Source organism: Oncorhynchus nerka, linkage group LG4 (assembly GCF_034236695.1).
Source record: "Oncorhynchus nerka isolate Pitt River linkage group LG4, Oner_Uvic_2.0, whole genome shotgun sequence".
Taxonomy (NCBI): domain Eukaryota; kingdom Metazoa; phylum Chordata; class Actinopteri; order Salmoniformes; family Salmonidae; genus Oncorhynchus; species Oncorhynchus nerka.
Genome location: NC_088399.1, coordinates 10,793,658 through 10,814,093, shown reverse-complemented (window position 1 = coordinate 10,814,093; position 20,436 = coordinate 10,793,658). Strand labels below are relative to the sequence as shown.

The 20,436-nt window shown below is 41.5% G+C and overlaps 1 protein-coding gene across 2 annotated transcripts in view; it reads right to left on the bottom strand.

Moving 5' to 3' along the window:
• Positions 1–1,196: 1,196 nt before the first annotated feature.
• auh (AU RNA binding protein/enoyl-CoA hydratase) overlaps positions 1,197–20,436 on the bottom strand; it is a 63,189-nt gene continuing 43,949 nt past the window's right edge. For both annotated transcript variants that reach the window (XM_029646397.2, XM_029646388.2), the window contains 4 exons: positions 10,066–10,253; positions 6,392–6,442; positions 2,412–2,459; positions 1,197–2,042 (listed from right to left, as the gene is read on the bottom strand). In XM_029646397.2, the coding sequence (XP_029502257.1) occupies positions 1,965–2,042; positions 2,412–2,459; positions 6,392–6,442; positions 10,066–10,253 (365 nt within the window). In that variant the 3' untranslated portion in view covers positions 1,197–1,964. The remainder of the gene's footprint in view (positions 2,043–2,411; positions 2,460–6,391; positions 6,443–10,065; positions 10,254–20,436) is intronic.

Genomic DNA, 20,436 nt, shown 5'->3' with positions numbered 1-20,436 from the left:
CATGTTGTGTTGCTACCATGCTGTGTTGTCATGTTGTGTTGCTACCATGCTCTGTTGTTCTCATGTGGTTGTCATGTGTTGCTACCATGCTGTGTTGTTCTCATGTGGTTGTCATGTTGTGTTGCTACCATGTGGTTGTCATGTTGTGTTGCTACCATGCTGTGTTGTTCTCATGTGGTTGTCATGTGTTGCTACCATGCTTTGTTATCATGTGTTACTGCCATGCTATGTTGTTGTCTTAAGTCTCTCTTTATGTAGTGTTGTCTCTCTTGTCGTGATGTGTGTTTTGTCCTAAATGTTTATTTAATCCTGGCCTTTTGGTAGGCCGTCATTGTAAATAAGAATATGTTCTTAACTGACTTGCCTAGTTAAATAAAGGTTAAATAAAATACAAATAGAACATTTCTGAGGGAAACTATGTGTCCTTAAGCAGACAAAGTGGCTAACACTCCCTAGTACCTTACCGATGACAAGCATACCCATAACATGATGCAGCCAACACCATGATTGAAAATATGAAGTGGTACTCAGTGATGTGTTGTGTTGGATTTGCCCAAAACATAATGCTTTGTATTCAAGACAAAAAGTGATTTTTTTTCTGACATTTGTTGTAGTATTGCAAACTTATTGTAAACAGGATGCATGTTTTGGAATATTTTTTATTCTGTACAGGCTTCCTTCAGTTCACTCTGTCATTTAGGTTAGTTTTGAAGAGTAACTACAATGTTGTTGATCCATTCTCAGTTTTCTCCTATCACAACCATTTAACTCTGTAACTGGTTTACAAGGTCATCTGTCGTTCTGCCCCTGAACAGGCAGTTAACCCACTGTTCCTAGGCAGTCATTGAAAATAAGAATGTGTTCTTAACTGACTTGCCTAGTTAAATAAAGGTAAAAAAAAAAAAAGAAGACCAGTGGGCTTTTGAAGGGGGATGAAAAGCCATTCTCAAAATATTTTTTCATGGAAAACATGTTCGCTGTAAGGCCTAAAGCATTTAAACAGTACATTTCAAACTACTGACTTGTTCTCATGAGAGAGTTTCTCTTAGGGTGAAAGGTCATAAAACATCAATACATTGATAATAATTTGATGTCAAGAAACTGGGTTTAGATCCAAGGTTGGCAGAAGGTCTTTTTACACTACAGTATGTCATGTGTAACTGGCTACAAAACTTGAGACGAGAAGCATAGACAGGTGACAGAGTTTGAGACAGAACTTTATTGTGATAGCTCTACAAAGGTTTCCTCTGTGATCTAGGAACAGATCCTTTCTCTAACATTCAAACATTAGAAAACACAGCGAACTTGGGAAGTGCATGGCTTTTATCATGTGATTTGCTGTTAGCCTGCCTGATATCATGAAATGTAATTAGAAAATGGATTGGATGCGCTGACGACCACACGCTCGTCAAATAAATAGGGAATTTCGGGGACTATTCTTTTCCGCGTAATATTAAGGATCCAATCTCATCTCATCATATTTGCAAATTCTTAATTATTCTGATCTTCTGAATCACTGAGGAACAAACACTCAATGATGTTAACATACAGCAGACAGACCACATGTTGGGCACGACAACAAGGAAAGGCAACTCATGACATTAGAAACTGAAAAAAATAAAGTCATCATGCAGATTAGCAGTTCTGGTTATTAAATCAGCTGTAAAGTTGTTCTCTCCCTAACTTCTATCTCTGTCCGGATACAGTACTTTTATGTGACATCTCACGTCTCGGTTAGGACACCCCACTCCAGTTATAGAGAGGATGGTACTGCCTATATTGCCGTCTTATGGGAATCTGACAGAAGCAGTGAAAGGAGGAGAACTGAAGGTAGCTATTTGCGATTGCTCGATTGGCCCAGGGTGGCGTTTACTCCACCTTGATAGGCCCAGGGTGAACGTTTACTCTCCCTTGATTGGCCCAGGGTGAACGTTTACTCCACCTTCATTGGCCCCGGGTGGCGTTTACTCTCCCTTGAAGCGAGGAAGCCTCTTCTCCTTGAACGCAGCCAGTCCCTCCAGCCTGTCTTTCGTCGGAATCACCTTGGAAACGAAAGACAACAACATATATGTTCTATTTTGAGTGATCCTGTGAGCGATGGTGGTTGTTTTTTATGCGTCTACTGTGTGAGTTGTTTAATGTACAACTGAAGACTGTTCAAAGTGGTGTCCAAAGTGAGCGTAGATATGCAGCAGGTGGAAGAGGTACACTATGTCAATAGACACTATCTAACCTTGACAAAATCGTGGCGTCATTGTATGTGAACTGCATATAAAAAGAGTGTACATTTTAAATAGTTCTAGCAGAAAAATAAGCGTCAGAAATCTACAGCATATGGGCTATTTAACAGAATATGGGCTATTTAACAGAAGGGTTGTGGAATTGAAGTTCTTGTTCATGACTAGACGTACCTGGGCATAGCATGCTTCTTCAATTGCTAATCCCGTATTTAAATCCACCTGAAAAATATCAAGATATTAGAGAAAATAACAAACATATGCAGCAATATAAACCGTATAAAATAGCTATTTTCTACCATCTTTATTCTTGACCAGCTATGAGGTTTCCTTGTTTCATCGTTTCCTGTCATTCCTACAGGATCGAAACTACAGATGTAGCGTCTTAATTTAATCACCCTGTTGCAGAAGAACATTCCTGCAATGGAAATGTAAAACTTGTAGTGTATTATTTGAGGTTTAAAAAGGCTTCTCATGTTTGTAATTTCCACTGAAATTTCAGACTTGATTTTCCCTTATGGAAAATGTATCAACACCTACAAAAATGTCCATTAATTACACTGAACAAAAACATAAACGCAAATGGTAAAGCCTTGGTCATATGTTTCATGAGCTGAAATAAAAGATCCCTGAAATTATCCATACGCATAAAAAGCTTATTTCTCTCAAATTTGTTTACATCCCTGTTAGTGAGCATTTCCCCTTTTCCAAGATAATCCATCCACCTGACAGGTGTGGCATATCAAGAAGCTGATTAAAAAGCATGGTCACTACACAGGTGCACCTTGTGCTGGGGACAATAAAAGGCCACTAAAATGTGCGGTTTTGTCAAACAACACAATGCCACAGAAGTTTTGAGGGAGTGTGCAATTGGCATGCTGACTGCAGGAATATCCACCAGAGCTGTTGCCAGAGAATTTAATGTTAATTTCTCTACCATAAGCCGCCTCCAACGTCGTATTAGATCATTTGGCAGTACGTCCAACCAGCCTCGCAAACGCAGACCACGTGTAACCATGCCAGCCCAGGACCTCCACATCCGGCTTCTTCACCTGCGGAATCGTCTCAGACCAGTCACCCGGACAGCTGATGAAACTGTGGGTTTGCACAACCGAATAATTACTGCACAAATTGTCAAGGAAACTCATCTGCGAGCTCGTCGACATCACCAAATGCTCATCTATGATGGCCACTGGCACACTGGAGAAGTGTTCTCTACACGGATGAATGGAGGTTTCAATTGTACCGCACAGATGGTAGACCGCGTGTACGGTGTCGTGTGGGTGAGCGGTTTGCTGATGTCAATGTTGTGAAGAGAGTGCCCCATGGTGGGGTTATGGTATGGGCAGGCATAAGCTATGGACAATGAACACAATTGCATTTTATCGCTTGCAATTTGAATGCACAGAGATACCATGACGAGATCCTGAGGCCCATTGTTGTGCCATTCATCCACCGCCATCACTTCATGTTGCAGCATGATAATATACGGCCCCATGTCGCAAGGATCTGTACACAATTCCTGGAAGCTGAAAATGTACCAGTTCTTCCATGGCCTGTATATTCACCAGACATGTCACCCATTGAGCATGTTTGGGATGCTCTGGATCGACATGTACGACAGCGTGTACCAGTTCCCGCAAAAATATCCAGTAACTTTGCACAGCCATTGAAGAGGAGTGGGACAACATTCCACAGGCCACAATCAACAGCCTGATCAACTGTATGCGAAGGAGACATGTCGCGCTGCAGGAGGCAAATGGTGGTCACACCAGGTGCTGAACCTTTGTTTGATCAACGCCCCTACTTTTTTTAAAGGTATCTGTGGCCAACAGATGCATATCTGTATTCCCATTCATGTGAAATCCATGGATTAGGGCCTAATGAAATTATTCAAATTGACTGATTTCCTTCTATGAACTGTAACTCAGTAAAATGTTTGAAGTTGTGTCTATATTTTTGTTCAGTGTATAATCCACATACTAATTCACATTTCCTGTTGCTGTAGGCTTCTTTTCTAGCTGTAGAAAACTGGCTCAAATTATGATCCTATATCTGTATTGAGCATATGTCTGTGCATTGGTAAAATGTTCACCAACTTTAACAAACCTACCTAGATCCAAGACCCATTCCAAATTCACACTTTAAAGGTTGAATTATACAGAATTAGGGGCAGCATTTATTTTCCATGACAGCACAGAGAGGAGAAACCTACTTTCATAGGTTACCTTGGCATTTAACTGAACCAGAAATATCTCCTGTGCCATACTCTCCTTTAGAAAATAACCTACATTTAAAGAGATCGTGGTTGAGCAATTTTAAAAAGGAATGCACAGAAGAATTTCTCTCTGTTTAAAAATGTGCATCTTTCAAGTGGGCCAGCTGCTGACCTGTATTCATATAACCTGAGAAAACTACATGAAACCAGGCTGATCTTGCATGTGATTTGACCATTGCCATCCCCAATATGGATATTGGCAGTTTGTGTAGCCTATGATACATTAACATGGTAGAACAGGCTGTCTACAAATGACACAGCACCTGTCAGAAAGTGCGGTTTATTTGTCAGTTGTGACCGTTGGCCTCAGGGATAACGAAGGCACTCAACAGATTCTCTCAGGTTTCTCTGACGGCCTTCAGATGTGACATGGATCCCTTTGGCTCACTGACTACTGAATCAGATGCTTACTTCAATCCTCCACCATGCTTTGTGGCACCGATCCCTAAATGCAGCAAGACCCAAGAGGCCCAAATACTATTACTAGACCTAGGAGATCATTCCCAAATACTATTACTTAGACCTGAGGTCATTCCCAAATAATATTACTAGACCTAGGAGATCATACCCAAATACTATTACTAGACCTAGGAGATCATTCCCAAATACTATTACTAGACCTAGGAGATCATTCCCAAATACTATTACTTAGACCTGAGGTCATTCCCAAATACTATTACTAGACCTAGGAGATCATACCCAAATACTATTACTAGACCTAGGAGATCATTCCCAAATACTATTACTTAGACCTGAGGTCATTCCCAAATACTATTACTAGACCTAGGAGATCATACCCAAATACTATTACTAGACCTAGGAGATCATTCCCAAATACTATTACTTAGACCTGAGGTCATTCCCAAATACTATTACTAGACCTAGGAGATCATACCCAAATACTATTACTAGACCTAGGAGATCATTCCCAAATACTATTACTTAGACCTGAGGTCATTCCCAAATACTATTACTAGACCTAGGAGATCATTCCCAAATACTATTACTTAGACCTGAGGTCATTCCCAAATACTATTACTAGACCTAGGAGATCATACCCAAATACTATTACTAGACCTAGGAGATCATTCCCAAATACTATTACTTAGACCTGAGGTCATTCCCAAATACTATTACTAGACCTAGGAGATCATACCCAAATACTATTACTAGACCTAGGAGATCATTCCCAAATACTATTACTTAGACCTGAGGTCATTCCCAAATACTATTACTAGACCTAGGAGATCATTCCCAAATACTATTACTAGACCTAGGAGATCATTCCCAAATACTATTACTAGACCTAGGAGATCATTCCCAAATACTATTACTAGACCTAGGAGATCATTCCCAAATACTATTACTAGACCTAGGAGATCATTCCCAAATACTATTACTAGACCTAGGAGATCATACCCAAATACTATTACTAGACCTAGGAGATCATTCCCAAATACTATTACTTAGACCTGAGGTCATTCCCAAATACTATTACTAGACCTAGGAGATCATTCCCAAATACTATTACTTAGACCTGAGATCATTCCCAAATACTATTACTTAGACCTGAGGTCATTCCCAAATACTATTACTAGACCTAGGAGATCATTCCCAAATACTATTGCTAGACACAAGAGGTCATCCTTAAAAGGTCATTCCTAAGGGGTCAATCTCAAATATGATTTGAACCCAGGTCTGCTTAGAACATCAACATGACTTAACCTGTGCTCTAACCATTCAATAATAAACATATGAACATATTTGGTCAAATTATAAAATACTGTACTTGAGACCAGTATGTTGACTGAAAACTGAATTTGGATACATTTGATCACTTATTACAGAGAAAAGTACCGGTATGTATGCGTCTTACCTCTATGCCCTGGTTGATTGCCAACTTTGCCATCCTAATTGCAATGGGACCCTGAAGAGATCAAAGCAAAACAATCGTTTGTTTAGGGTCAAAAGTGCATGTAAATAACTTCTTATGGCTGGGAGGCGCTATTTCCACGTTCGGATGAAAAGCGTGCCCAGAGTAAACTGCCTGCTACTCAGGCCCAGAAGCTAAGATATGCATATTATTAGTAGATTTGGATAGAAAACACTGAAGTTTCTAAAACTGTCTGAATGATGTCTGTGAGTATAACAGAGCTCAAATGGTAGGTAAAAACCTGAGAAAAATCCAACCAGGATGTGGGAAATCTGAGGTTTGTAGTTTTTCAAGTGATTGCCTATCCAATATAGAAATGTGGTCTTTAGAACATTGTTTCAGGCTTCTACTATGAAGGGGGAGCGAATAAGAGCTATTTGAATCAGGGGTCTGGAAGAAAGCCATTAGTTTAGTCACGCGTGTGGCCGTGAGTAAGAGCTCCGCTCCTTTTCATTTCTAAAGACAAAGGAATTGTCCGGTTGAAACATTATTGAAGATTTATGATAAAAACATCTAAAGATTGACTCTATACATCGTTTGACATGTTTCTACGAACTGTAATAGAACTTTTTAGACTTTTCGTCTGGACCTAGTGCTCGCGCCTTGTGCATTTTGGATTACTGGACTAAACGCGCAAACAAAAAGGAGGTATTTGGACATAAATGATGGACTTTATGGAACAAAACAAACATTTTTTGTGGAACTGGGATTCCTGGGAGTGCATTCCGATGAAGATCATCAAAGGTACGTGAATATTTATAATGCTATTTCTGACTTTTACTGACTCCACAACATGGCGGGTATCTGTATGGCTTGTTTTTGTGGCTGAGCACTGTACTCAGATTATTGCATGGTGTACTTTTGCCGTAAAACTTTTTTGAAATCTGACACAGCGGTTGCATTAAGGAGAAGTATATCTTTAATTATATGCATAACACTTGTATCTTTCATCAACATTTATGATGAGTATTTCTGTAAATTGATGTGGCTCTCTGCAAAATCACCGGATGTTTTGGAAGCAAAACATTACTGAACATAACGCGCCAATGTAAACTTCGATTTTTGGATATAAATATGAACTTTATTGAACAAAACATACATGTATTGTGTAACATGAAATCCTATGAGTGCCATCTGATGAAGATCATCAAAGGTTAGTGATTAATTGTATCTCTATTTCTGCTTTTTGTGACTCCTCTCTTTGGCTGGGAAAATGGCTGTTTTTTGTGACTAGGCGTTGACCTAACATAATCGCATGGTATGCTTTCGTCGTAAAGCCTTTTTGAAATCGGACACTGTGGATTAACAACAAGTTTATCTTTAAAACGGTGTATAATACTTGTATGTTTGAGGAATTTTAATTATTTCTGTTGTTTGAATTTGGCGACATGCACTTTCACTGGCTGTTGTCAAATCGATCCCGTTAACTGGATTTCAGCCGTAACAAGATAATAATGGTTGTTGTGTCTACCCTGAGTCTATATAACAGGTGGTTCCCCGGTATAATGTTGCAGGTCACTAGAAATCTAATCCGTACATAAAAGGTACAACATCTGCATTCGCTCAGGTGTTATTTCTAAGAAGTTGATACATCACGACTGTAGGCTACACTCCAAATCAGTGTAGTATTCTGAGAATCTGAGAACAGGTTTGATTTCAGGGAAACCACAGAGTCAACGGAACACCCATACTTGCATCTAAAGAGTACGCTGATTGGGTATGCAAAAATAAAACGTTTTATATTATGTGAAATTTCCAAACATTTAGTACAGTTTATATGCCAGGATGTAAAAGTAATTTCAGTTTTTTAATCTAGTATGAATTCGCTGCACAAATTGAGGAAGAAAATTACATTTTTAGACCCAGCTGATAATCAAGTAAGGGGACACGATTTCAGACACAGCCAATGTGTAATAACATCCCTGCTTAAAGATGGTATTACTCTGGTTTGTACAGTGTACAATGTACAGAGCATTCGTCAAGTATTCAGACCCCTTGATTTTTCCCACATTTTGTTACGTTACAGCCTTATTCTAAAACGGATCAAATACTTTCCCCCCTCATCAATCTACACACAGTACCCCATAATGACCTAGTGATAACAGGTTTACATTTTTTTGTAGAAATTTATACAAAATAAAAAACTGATACATTATTTACATAAGTATTCAGACCCTTTGCTATGAGACTGAAAATTGAGCTTAGGTGCATCCTGTTTCGATTGATCATCCTTGAGATGTTTCTACAACTTGATTGGAGTCCACCTGTGTAAATTCAATTGATTGGACATGATTTGGAAAGCCACACAACTGTCTATACAAGGTCCCACAGTTGACAGTGCATGTCAGAGCAAAAAGCAAGCCATGAGGTTGAAGGAATTGTCCGTAGAGCTCCGAGACAGGATTGTGTCGAGCCACAGATCTGGGGAAGGGTACCAAACATTTCTGCAGCATTGAAGGTCCCCAAGAACACAGTTGCCTTTATAATTCTTATTAAATGAAGAGGTTTGGAAACATCAAGACACTTCCTAGAGCTGGCCGACCAGGGGAGCAATCGGGAGAGAAGAGCCTTGGTCAGGGAGGTGACCAAGAACCCGATGGTCACTCTGAAAGAGCTCCAGAGTTCCTCTGTGGAGATGGTTGTCCTTCTGGAAGGTTCTCCCATCTTTGCAGCACTCCACCAATCAGGCCTTTATGGTAGAGTGGTCAGACGGAAGCCAGTCCTCAGTAAAAGGCACATGACAGCCCGCTTGGAGGTTGCCAAAAGGCACCTAAAGGACTCTTAGAACATGAGATACAAGATTCTCTGGTCTGATGAAACCAAGATTGAACTCTATGGCCTGGATGCCAAGCGTCACGTCTGGAGGAAACCCTACAGTGAAGCATGGCGGTGGCAGCATCATGCTGTGGGGATGTTTTCAGTGGCAGGGACTGGGAGACTAGTCAGGATCGAGGGAAAGATGAACGGAGCAAAGTACAGAGAGATCCTTGATGAAAACCTAATCCGGAGCACTCAGGATCTTAGACTGGGGCGAAGGTTCACCTTCCAACAGGACAACAACCCTAAGTACACAGCCAAGACTACGTAGTAGTGGCTTCGGGACAAGTCTCTGTATGTCCTTGAGTGGCCCAGGCAGAGGCTGGACTTGAACCCGATCGAACATCTCTGGAGAGACCTGAAAATAGCTGTGCAGCGACGCTCCCCATCCAACCTGACAGAGCTTGAGAGGATCTGCAGAGAAGAATGGGAGAAACTCCCCAAATACAGGTGTTTCCAAGCTTGTAGTGTCATACCCAAGAAGCTAAAGGTGCTTCAACAAAGTACTGAGTAAAGGGTCTGAATACTTGTGTAAATGTGATATTTAAATGTAGTATTTTTAATACATTTGCAAACATTTCTAAAAACCTGTTTTTTGCTTTGTCATTATGGTGTATTGTGATGTCATTATGGGGTATTGTGATGTCATTATGGTGTATTGTGTGTAGATTGATGAGGAAGAAAAACATTTTTTAAATCAATTTTAGAATAAGGCTGTAAGTTAACGAAATGTGGAAAATGTCAAGGGGTTTGAATACTTTCTGAATGCACTGTACGTACATGCTTTATCATATACTCACATTTGGGTTGAACTCGCGGGCCAGGTCCAGTGCTCTGAGGTAGGCGGCATCTCCGCTCTTGTTCTGCTCCACGGCATGGCTGACCAGGCCCAGTCTCTTCGCCTCCGTTCCGTCAATCGCCCGCGCTGCAAAGATCAGCTCCTTAGCCAGGGCTACCCCGATGGCCCTGGGTAGTCGCTGAGTACCACCTGGATGGAGGAGGTGAAGGAGAAGGAAGAGGAGGGGGTGGAGGAGAAGGAAGTGGAGGAGGAGGAAGTGGAGGAGGGGTGGAGGAGGAGAAGGAAGAAGAGGTGGTGGAGGAGGGGGTGGAGGAGGAGAAGGAAGAAGAGGAGGAAGAGGGGGTGGAGGGGGAGGAGAAGGAAGAGGAGGTGAAAGAAGAGAAGAGATTGGATGCTACAGTGAGTAACGTTATGTTAATGAATAAATATGGCTAGCCTGCTGAAACAGAACAAAATATGAGCTATAATTCTATTTGTGAGAGCTGGCTGTTTTTATTCATACATGTAGGATTATTCATGGTTTATAACACCCAAAGACAGTCTACAACACTAACACACCTGATTTAAAACATTAACCAATCATGGAATGAAAGCCTGCACACTCTGTGAAGCTGTCCAGGACCTTTGGAGCTGGAGAGGAGACCCCTGGTCTACAGTGCATCTTTGTTGAAGTTTTCAGTTGAGTTTATTGTGATGATTTGACAAGGAATATTCCCCTCAAATGAGATAAGGATGAAAAGCAATGTTTGAACAATGCTGTGGGTCATAGCACGTTCCTCCTGGGCTGTGATCTCCTGGGCTGTGACATACTGGACTGTAATGTACTGTGATGTACTGGACTGGACTGTGATGTACTGGACTGGACTGTGATGTACTGGACTGTAATGTACTGGACTGTAATGTACTGGACTGTGATGCACTGGACTGTAATGTACTGGACTGTAATGTACTGGACTGTAATGTACTGGACTGTAATGTACTGGACTGTGATGTACTGGACTGTGATGTACTGGACTGTGATGTACTGGACTGTGATGTACTGGACTGTAATGTACTGGACTGTAATGTACTGGAATGTGGATTATGGTTAAACATTCTATAATACTCCACTGCTCTGTATCTTTTGGGGTGGAAAACATGTACAGTAGTGAATCAATTTCTTCCTTGTTGAAAGGACACTGTAAATCCTGACCTTTCTCATTCAGGGCAAGCAATTGCCTCACTCCATCTGTGGAAGTCACATATTTTGGAGGTGAAATACAAAGACAAAGAAGGTCTTGGCTTCTCACCACCTGAATATACAGTAACCTCATCTTGCAGGAGCTGTGATGCACTTGACAGCAGTTATGTCAAGCCTAGATCTAGATGCATCAAATATCTAGAAGGTGAACACAACTAAATGAGGGGTACAAAAAAAAGGGAGAAATTTGAGATAAACAGCAATGTGCTTTTTATTGGGCTTCTCTTAAAAATGCTAAAGTAGATAGCTTTCCTGAAATGTGTATTTATTTATTTCACCTTTATTTAACCAGGTAGGCCAGTAGAGAACAAGTTATCAATTGCAACTGTGACCTGGCCAAGATAAAGCAAAGCAGTGCGACACAAACAACAACACGGAGTTACACATAAACACAACAGAAAAATCTATGTACAGTGTGTGCAAATGTAGAAGAGTGGGGAGGTAAGACAATAAATAGTCCATAGAGGCAAAAATAATTACAATTTAGCATTAACACTGTAGTAATAGATGTGCAGAAGATGATGTGCAAGTAGAGATACTGGGGTGCAAAAGAGCAAGAAGATAAATAACAATATGGGGAAGAGGTAGTTGGGTGTGCTATTTACAGATTGGCTGTGTACAGGTATGGTGAGCTGCTCTGACAGCTGATGCTTAAAGTTAGTGAGGGAGATATAAGACTCCAACTTCAGTGATTTTTGCAATTCGTTTGAGTCATTGGCAGCAGAGAACTGGAAGGAAAGGCGGCCAAATTAAGTGTTGGCTTTGGGGCTGACCAGTGAAATATACCTGCTGGAGCTCGTGCTATGGGTGGGTGTTGCTATGGTGACCAGTGAGCTGAGATCAGGCGGGGCTTTACCTAGCAAAGACTTATAGTTGACCTGGAGCCAGTGGGTTTGGCGACGAATATGAAGCGAGGGCCAGCCAACGAGAGCATACAGGTTGCAGTGGTGGTTAGTATATGGGGCTTTGGTGATAAAACGGATGGCACTGTGATAGACTACATCCAGTTTGCTGAGTAGAGTGTTGGAGGCTATTTTGTAAATGACGTCGCCAAAGAAAAGGATCGGTAGGATGGTCAGTTTTACGAGAGTATGTTTGGCAGCATGAGTGAGGGAGGTTTTTTGCGAAATAGGAAGCCGATTCTAGATTTAATTTTGGATTGGAGATGCTTAATGTGAGTTTGGAAGGAGAGTTTACAGTCTAACCAGACACCTAGGTATTTGTAGATGTCCACAAATTCTCCTTCCAGAGTAGTGATGCTAGTCGGGCGGGCAACAATCGGTTGAAGAGCATGCATTTAGTTTTACTAGCATTTAAAGGCAGTTGGAGGCCACGGAAGGAGTGTTGTATAGCATTGAAGTTCGTCTGGAGGTTAGTTAACACGAACATTATGACTAACTTCCTTATCAGACTAGAATGGCGGTTATATTGCTCATGGCATTGCTCACCAAGGTAATAAACTCAGTCCGGATGCATTTCTACAGGAAATGAAACATACAAACAATGCAATGCACATAGTCCGGAGGAAAATAAAACAAAATCTTTTAAACAAATGGCAGTGTAGTGTAATTCCCTGGTAATATAGGGCTTAAGAGTGAATATGGGTCAGTCACTTCATTAGCAGCGTGTATTATCAGTATGTTGACAGTGATCACAGACACATTCTCACCTCCCGGACAGGATGCTCACACGTATTCAGTCATTCTGAATTGATCAAGTTGAGCTGATCGAACAGGGCAGAGGAGTGGTGGTGACAACAGTATTCTCTGTTAGTTGTGTTATCATTCTGACAGCTGCTACAGCCCACGTTGTGTCGACAAAGACAACATGATAACACGGGGGAAAATAAAGGGACATCACTAAAAAGTTACATATTATTATTATTATTGTATATTTCTATAAATTACAGGTAAACTATACACAAGGTAGAATGCAGGTTGTAGCTGTTCCAGACTTTCGTATATAAATAAATGCCATCTGTTTTTGTTGTCATGAAAGTAGTTGGTTTGAAGAGGTCCTTGTTGCTCAACTCTTACACAAGAACTTGGATGGGAAAGTGTTTACCCGTGGAGGAGCCTGCATGAATTATCACAGAACCCTGATGGCGCAATGACAAACACTCATTTGTTGCCAATTGCTGTTTTCTCTGTGTCTCTGTCTACATCTCTTTAGGCTGTTTTCTCTGTGTCTCTGTCTACATCTCTTTGGACTGTTTTCTCTGTGTTTCTGTCTACATCTCTTTGGACTGTTTTCTCTGTGTCTCTGTCTACATCTCTTTGGACTGTTCTCTCTGTGTTTCTGTCTACATCTCTTTGGACTGTTTTCTCTGTGTCTCTGACTACATCTCTCTGGACTGTTTTCTCTGTGTCTCTGTCTACATCTCTCTGGACTGTTTTCTCTGTGTCTCTGTCTACATCTCTTTGGACTGTTCTCTCTGTGTCTCTGTCTACATCTCTCTGGACTGTTTTCTCTGTGTCTCTGTCTACATCTCTCTGGACTGTTTTCTCTGTCTACATCTCTCTGGACTGTTTTCTCTGTGTCTCTGTCTACATCTCTTTGGACTGTTTTCTCTGTCTACATCTCTTTGGACTGTTTTCTCTGTGTCTCTGTCTACATCTCTCTGGACTGTTTTCTCTGTCTACATCTCTCTGGACTGTTTTCTCTGTGTCTCTGTCTACATCTCTTTGGACTGTTTTCTCTGTCTACATCTCTCTGGACTGTTTTCTCTGTCTACATCTCTTTGGACTGTTTTCTCTGTGTCTCTGTCTACATCTCTCTGGACTGTTTTCTCTGTGTCTCTGACTACATCTCTTTGGACTGTTTTCTCTGTGTCTGTGTCTACATCTCTTTGGACTGTTTTCTCTGTGTCTCTGTCTACATCTCTTTGGACTGTTTTCTCTGTGTCTCTGTCTACATCTCTTTGGACTGTTTTCTCTGTGTCTCTGACTACATCTCTCTGGACTGTTTTCTCTGTGTCTCTGACTACATCTCTTTGGACTGTTTTCTCTGTGTCTGTGTCTACATCTCTTTGGACTGTTTTCTCTGTGTCTCTGTCTACATCTCTTTGGACTGTTTTCTCTGTGTCTCTGTCTACATCTCTTTGGACTGTTTTCTCTGTGTCTCTGACTACATCTCTCTGGACTGTTTTCTCTGTGTCTCTGTCTACATCTCTCTGGACTGTTTTCTCTGTGTCTGTGTCTACATCTCTTTGGACTGTTTTCTCTGTGTCTGTGTCTACATCTCTTTGGACTGTTTTCTCTGTGTCTCTGTCTACATCTCTTTGGACTGTTTTCTCTGTGTCTCTGTCTACATCTCTTTGGACTGTTTTCTCTGTGTCTCTGACTACATCTCTCTGGACTGTTTTCTCTGTGTCTCTGTCTACATCTCTCTGGACTGTTTTCTCTGTGTCTCTGTCTACATCTCTCTGGACTGTTTTCTCTGTGTCTCTGACTACATCTCTTTGGACTGTTTTCTCTGTGTCTGTGTCTACATCTCTCTGGACTGTTTTCTCTGTGTCTCTGTCTACATCTCTCTGGACTGTTTTCTCTGTGTCTCTGTCTACATCTCTCTGGACTGTTTTCTCTGTGTCTCTGTCTACATCTCTCTGGACTGTTTTCTCTGTGTCTCTGTCTACATCTCTTTGGACTGTTTTCTCTGTGTCTCTGTCTACATCACTCTGGACTGTTTTCTCTGTCTACATCTCTTTGGACTGTTTTCTCTGTCTACATCTCTCTGGACTGTTTTCTCTGTGTCTCTGTCTACATCACTCTGGACTGTTTTCTCTGTGTCTCTGTCTACATCACTCTGGACTGTTTTCTCTGTCTACATCTCTCTGGACTGTTTTCTCTGTGTCTCTGACTACATCTCTCTGGACTGTTTTCTCTGTGTCTCTGACTACATCACTCTGGACTGTTTTCTCTGTCTACATCTCTTTGGACTGTTTTCTCTGTGTCTGTGTCTACATCTCTCTGGACTGTTTTCTCTGTGTCTCTGTCTACATCACTCTGGACTGTTTTCTCTGTGTCTCTGTCTACATCACTCTGGACTGTTTTCTCTGTGTCTCTGACTACATCTCTCTGGACTGTTTTCTCTGTCTACATCTCTTTGCTTTGGACTGCCTCATTTCTTACTTGCTTCATCAACTCATAACAGTTAGCTTAAAATAGCGCAACATAACAGAACTTTTGAAGGCTAAACATTTTGATTAGCCCAAAAAATGTAGCTATTGTTTACCCATTCTACAGAGTGCAAGATAGTGCACTGCAAATTCTCAGACAACATATTCAAGACATCCTCGACAAACACACAAGTGAAGAAAAAGGCAGATGAGAGATAAGATGTTACATGGAATCGTTGTGTCACTCGTCAACATTATTAACCACACAATTCTGGTAACTTCTGTGGCTCGACCTCATAGCCTTGCATAACATTGTGTAACTAAGTTTAAATACACCAGGGGGAAAATGGTGCAACAACTTCTGAGAAATCATTGTCACAATGCCATTTTCCTCATGGCGGTTGGTCAATTTTCTCATTGCTTAACCATTGCCTGAACCGTAAACATTGCACAATGAGGAACAGTTAGTGTCTTGACATGCCTTGAGAAAAGTATGATGTAGTGCAAATAGTGTTGCACAGTGCTATCATGTCAAGGAGCTGCCTTTAGGGGCGTGTGTTTGAAATCAGTCAGCCGGACAGCAAACGAAGTGAAGTGAAAATGCATTTTGGCTTCAAAGAAAAGTTCAAGGTCGGTGCTGAAGAGGACTCGTGACAGCTTTGTGAGGAGTCTAGACACTTTCTGCAGAAATGAGGCTCCTAGAATCGCAACATTAACCCTTCCCAATAGCCAGCACTATAGACTTATGTCTACTACAATGTTGCTGTTTACCACAGAAGGTTGGGGTCAATTCAGGATTGAAATGACCAGACAATTCGTCAAGTGTAACATGGTGAAATACCTCAATAACTGAAATCTTGCTGGAACGGACCTTAGCTCTGCTGAGTACCGAATTACAAAAAGTTTGTTGAATTCCCAACGTGTTATCACTATGCTTTCAACCATCTAAAAGCACAACCAAATTCCAATAGAAAAACAAAGGTTTTGGTTTAGTTGTCATCTTAAGGTGTTATCACTGCGTATTCATCCATCTAAAAGCACAACCAAATTCCAATAGAAAAACAAAGGGTTTGGTTTAGTTGTCATCTTAAGGTGTTATCACTGCGTATTCATCCATTTAAAAGCACAACAAATTAAAATGTGAAATACAATGTCTGTTTTTAAAATACAACATAATGTGTTACCACATAACAACAGCAGAACCAAATGACCTGGATTATAGTTCAGATGACTTTAAATGTATATTGTGCAAGTGAGATTCTCCACAGATTATCAACATTGTGAAGACTTTGTATGATTACATAATAAAACTCTTGTAGTTACAGTAACCTCAAAATGTGGCCATGGATGAGTTACACAATTTGGGGTTGAATAACAAAACTCCTCGGATAGTTTCATCAGAGCTACTGGCTTAACCTCGGCCAACAGCTCCGCCCCACCCGCAGCTACTCGCCCAAGCCTCTCCAGGTTCTCCTTTAACCAAATCCAGATAGCAGATGTTCTGAAAGAGCTGCAAAACATGGACCCGTACAAATCAGCTGGGCTTGACAATCTGGACCCTCTATTTCTGAAACTATCCACCGCCATTGTCGCAACCCCTATTTCCAGCCTGTTCAACCTCTCTTTCATATCGTCTGAGATCCCCAAGGATTGGAAAGCTGCCGCAGTCATCCCCCTCTTCAAAGGGGGAGACACCCTGGACCCAAACTGTTACAGACCTATAACCATCCTGCCCTGCCTATCTAAGGTCTTCGAAAGCCAAGTCAACAAACAGGTCACTGACCATCTCGAATCCCCCCGTACCTTCTCCGCTGTGCAATCTGGTTTCCGAGCCGGTCACGGGTGCACCTCAGCCACGCTAAAGGTACTAAACGATATCATAACCGCCATCGATAAAAGACAGTACTGTGCAGCCGTCTTCATCGACCTTGCCAAGGCTTTCGACTCTGTCCATCACCATATTCTTATCGGCAGACTCAGTAGCCTCGGTTTTTCTGATGACTGCCTTGGTTGGTTCACCAACTACTTTGCAGACAGAGTTCAGTGTGTCAAATCGGAGGGCATGCTGTCCGGTCTTCTGGCAGTCTCTATGGGGGTGCCACAGGGTTAAATTCTCGGGCCGACTCTTTTCTCTGTATATATCAATGATGTTGCTCTTGCTGCGGGCGATTCCCTGATCCACCTTTACGCAGACGACACCATTCTGTATACTTCCGGCCCGTCCTTGGACACTGTGCTATCTAACCTCCAAACGAGCTTCAATTACATACAACACTCCTTCCGTGGCCTCCAACTGCTCTTAAATGCTAGTAAAACCAAATGCATGCTTTTCAACCGTTCACTGCCTGCACCCGCACGCCCGACTAGCATCACCACCCTGGATGGTTCCGACCTAGAATATGTGGACATCTATAAGTACCTAGGTGTCTGGCTAGACTGTAAACTCTCCTTCCAGACTCATATCAAACATCTCCAATCTAAAATCAAATCTAGAGTCGGCTTTCTATTCCGCAACAAAGCCTCCTTCACTCATGCTGCCAAACTTACCCTAGTAAAACTGACTATCCTACCGATCCTCGACTTCGGCGATGTCATCTACAAAATAGCTTCCAACACTCTACTCAGCAAACTGGATGCAGTTTATCACAGTGCCATCCGTTTTGTTACTAAAGCACCTTATACCACCCACCACTGCGACCTGTATGCTCTAGTCGGCTGGCCCTCGCTACATATTCGTCGCCAGACCCACTGGCTCCAGGTCATCTACAAGTCCATGCTAGGTAAAGCTCCGCCTTATCTCAGTTCACTGGTCACGATGGCAACACCCACCCGTAGCACGCGCTCCAGCAGGTGTATCTCACTGATCATCCCTAAAGCCAACACCTCATTTGGCCGCCTTTCGTTCCAGTTCTCTGCTGCCTGTGACTGGAACGAATTGCAAAAATCGTTGAAGTTGGAGACTTTTATCTCCCTCACCAACTTCAAACATCCGCTATCTGAGCAGCTAACCGATCGCTACAGCTGTACATAGTCTATTGGTAAATAGCCCACCCAATTTACCTACCTCATCCCCATACTGTTTATATTTATTTACTTTTCTGCTCTTTTGCACACCAATATCTCTACATGACCATCTGATCATTTATCACTCCAGTGTTAATCTGCAAAATTGTAATTATTCGCCTACCTCCTCATTCCTTTTGCACACAATGTATATAGACTCTCTCTTTTTTTCTACTGTGTTATTGACTTGTTAATTGTTTACTCCATGTGTAACTCTGTGTTGTCTGTTCACACTGCTATGCTTTATCTTGGCCAGGTCGCAGTTGCAAATGAGAACGTGTTCTCAACTAGCCTACCTGGTTAAATAAAGGTGGAAAAAAATTAAAATAAATCCTATTCCTTAACTTTCATTTTTGGTTAAATTGGAGATTTAATTTGTAAACTTTTTTGCAAATCAAATGTATTTTCCACATAGATTCCACGTCACAATACGTGACAAATTACGTTAGAACAACATTGACTTAATGTGATTTATCACATACCTTAACAGAAGACATTTTTCAATATCTATATCAAAAGTACTTTTTTAAATGTTTTTTATGAAGATGATAAAAACAATCTTGATAGGACAGACCTGATTTTGTCAAATGCAAAATTAAATTTAGATGTATTATTTGTATTTATTTATTTAACTAGGAAAGTCAGTTAAGAACTAATTCTTATATACAATGACGGCCAACCCCGGCCAAACCCAGACCAATTTTGCGCCGCCCCTATGGGACTCTCAATCACGGCCGGTTGTGATAAAGCCTGGATTTGAACCAGGGTCTGTACTGACGTCTCTAGCACTGAGCACCCATAGGAACGGTGCACAATTGGCCCATCTCTGTATTTTGCTCCGTTCAACCCGATCAAACATCTCTGGAGACCTGAAAATAGCTGTGCAGCGATACTTCCTATCCAACGTGACAGAACTTGAGAGGATCTGCAGAGAAGACTGGGAAAAACTCCCCAAATACAAGTGTGCCAAGCTTGTAGCGTCATACCCAACAAGACTCAAGGCTGTAATCGCTGCCAAAGGTGCTTCAACAAAGTACTGAGTAAAGGGGTCTGAATACTTATGTAAATGTGATTTCATTGTTTTTTTTTTTTTACATTTGCAAAACAATATGTAAACCTGTTGTTTTTACTTTGTCATTATGGTGCATTGAGTGTAGATTTATGAGGGGAAAAAACTATTTAATCCATTTTAGAACAAGGCTCTAAAGTATCAAAATGTGGAAAAAGTAAAGGGGTCTGAATACTTTCCGAATGCACTGTTCCATTCAGAGGGTGAATGGGCAAGATTAAATATGTAAGTGGCTTTGAACGGGGTATGGTAGTAGGTGCCAGGCGCTCCAGTTTGAGTGTGTCAATAACTGCAACACTGCTGGGTTTTTCACGCTTAACAGTTTCCTGTGTGTATCAACAATGGTCCACCATCCAAAGGACATCCAGCCAACTTGTGGCTGGATGGCCACAACATGCTGGCCCAACATGGGCCAGCATCCATTTCATTTTTTTCATTTTACCTTTATTTAACCAGGCAAGTCAGTTAAGAACAAATTCTTATTTTCAATGACGGCCTGGGAACAGTGGGTTAACTGCCTGTTCAGGGGCAGAACGACAGATTTGTACCATGTCAGCTCGGGGGTTTGAACTTGCAGCCTTCTGGTTACTAGTCCAACGCTCTAACCACTAGGCTACCCTGCCGCCCCAAAAGACATCCAGCCAACTTGTGGGAAGCATTGGAGTCAACATGGGCCAGCATCCCTGTGGAAAGCTTGACAGCTTGTAGAGTCCATGCCACCACAGATTGAGATTGTTCTTAGGGCAAAAGTGGGTGCAACTCAATATTAGGAAGTATTCCTAATGTTTGTACACTCAGTGTATTTTAAATAAGATCTTTGAAAACTAACAATAAGTATTTTTGACATGGCACGTGGCCCCCAGTGATTTTGTTAGAATGTTTC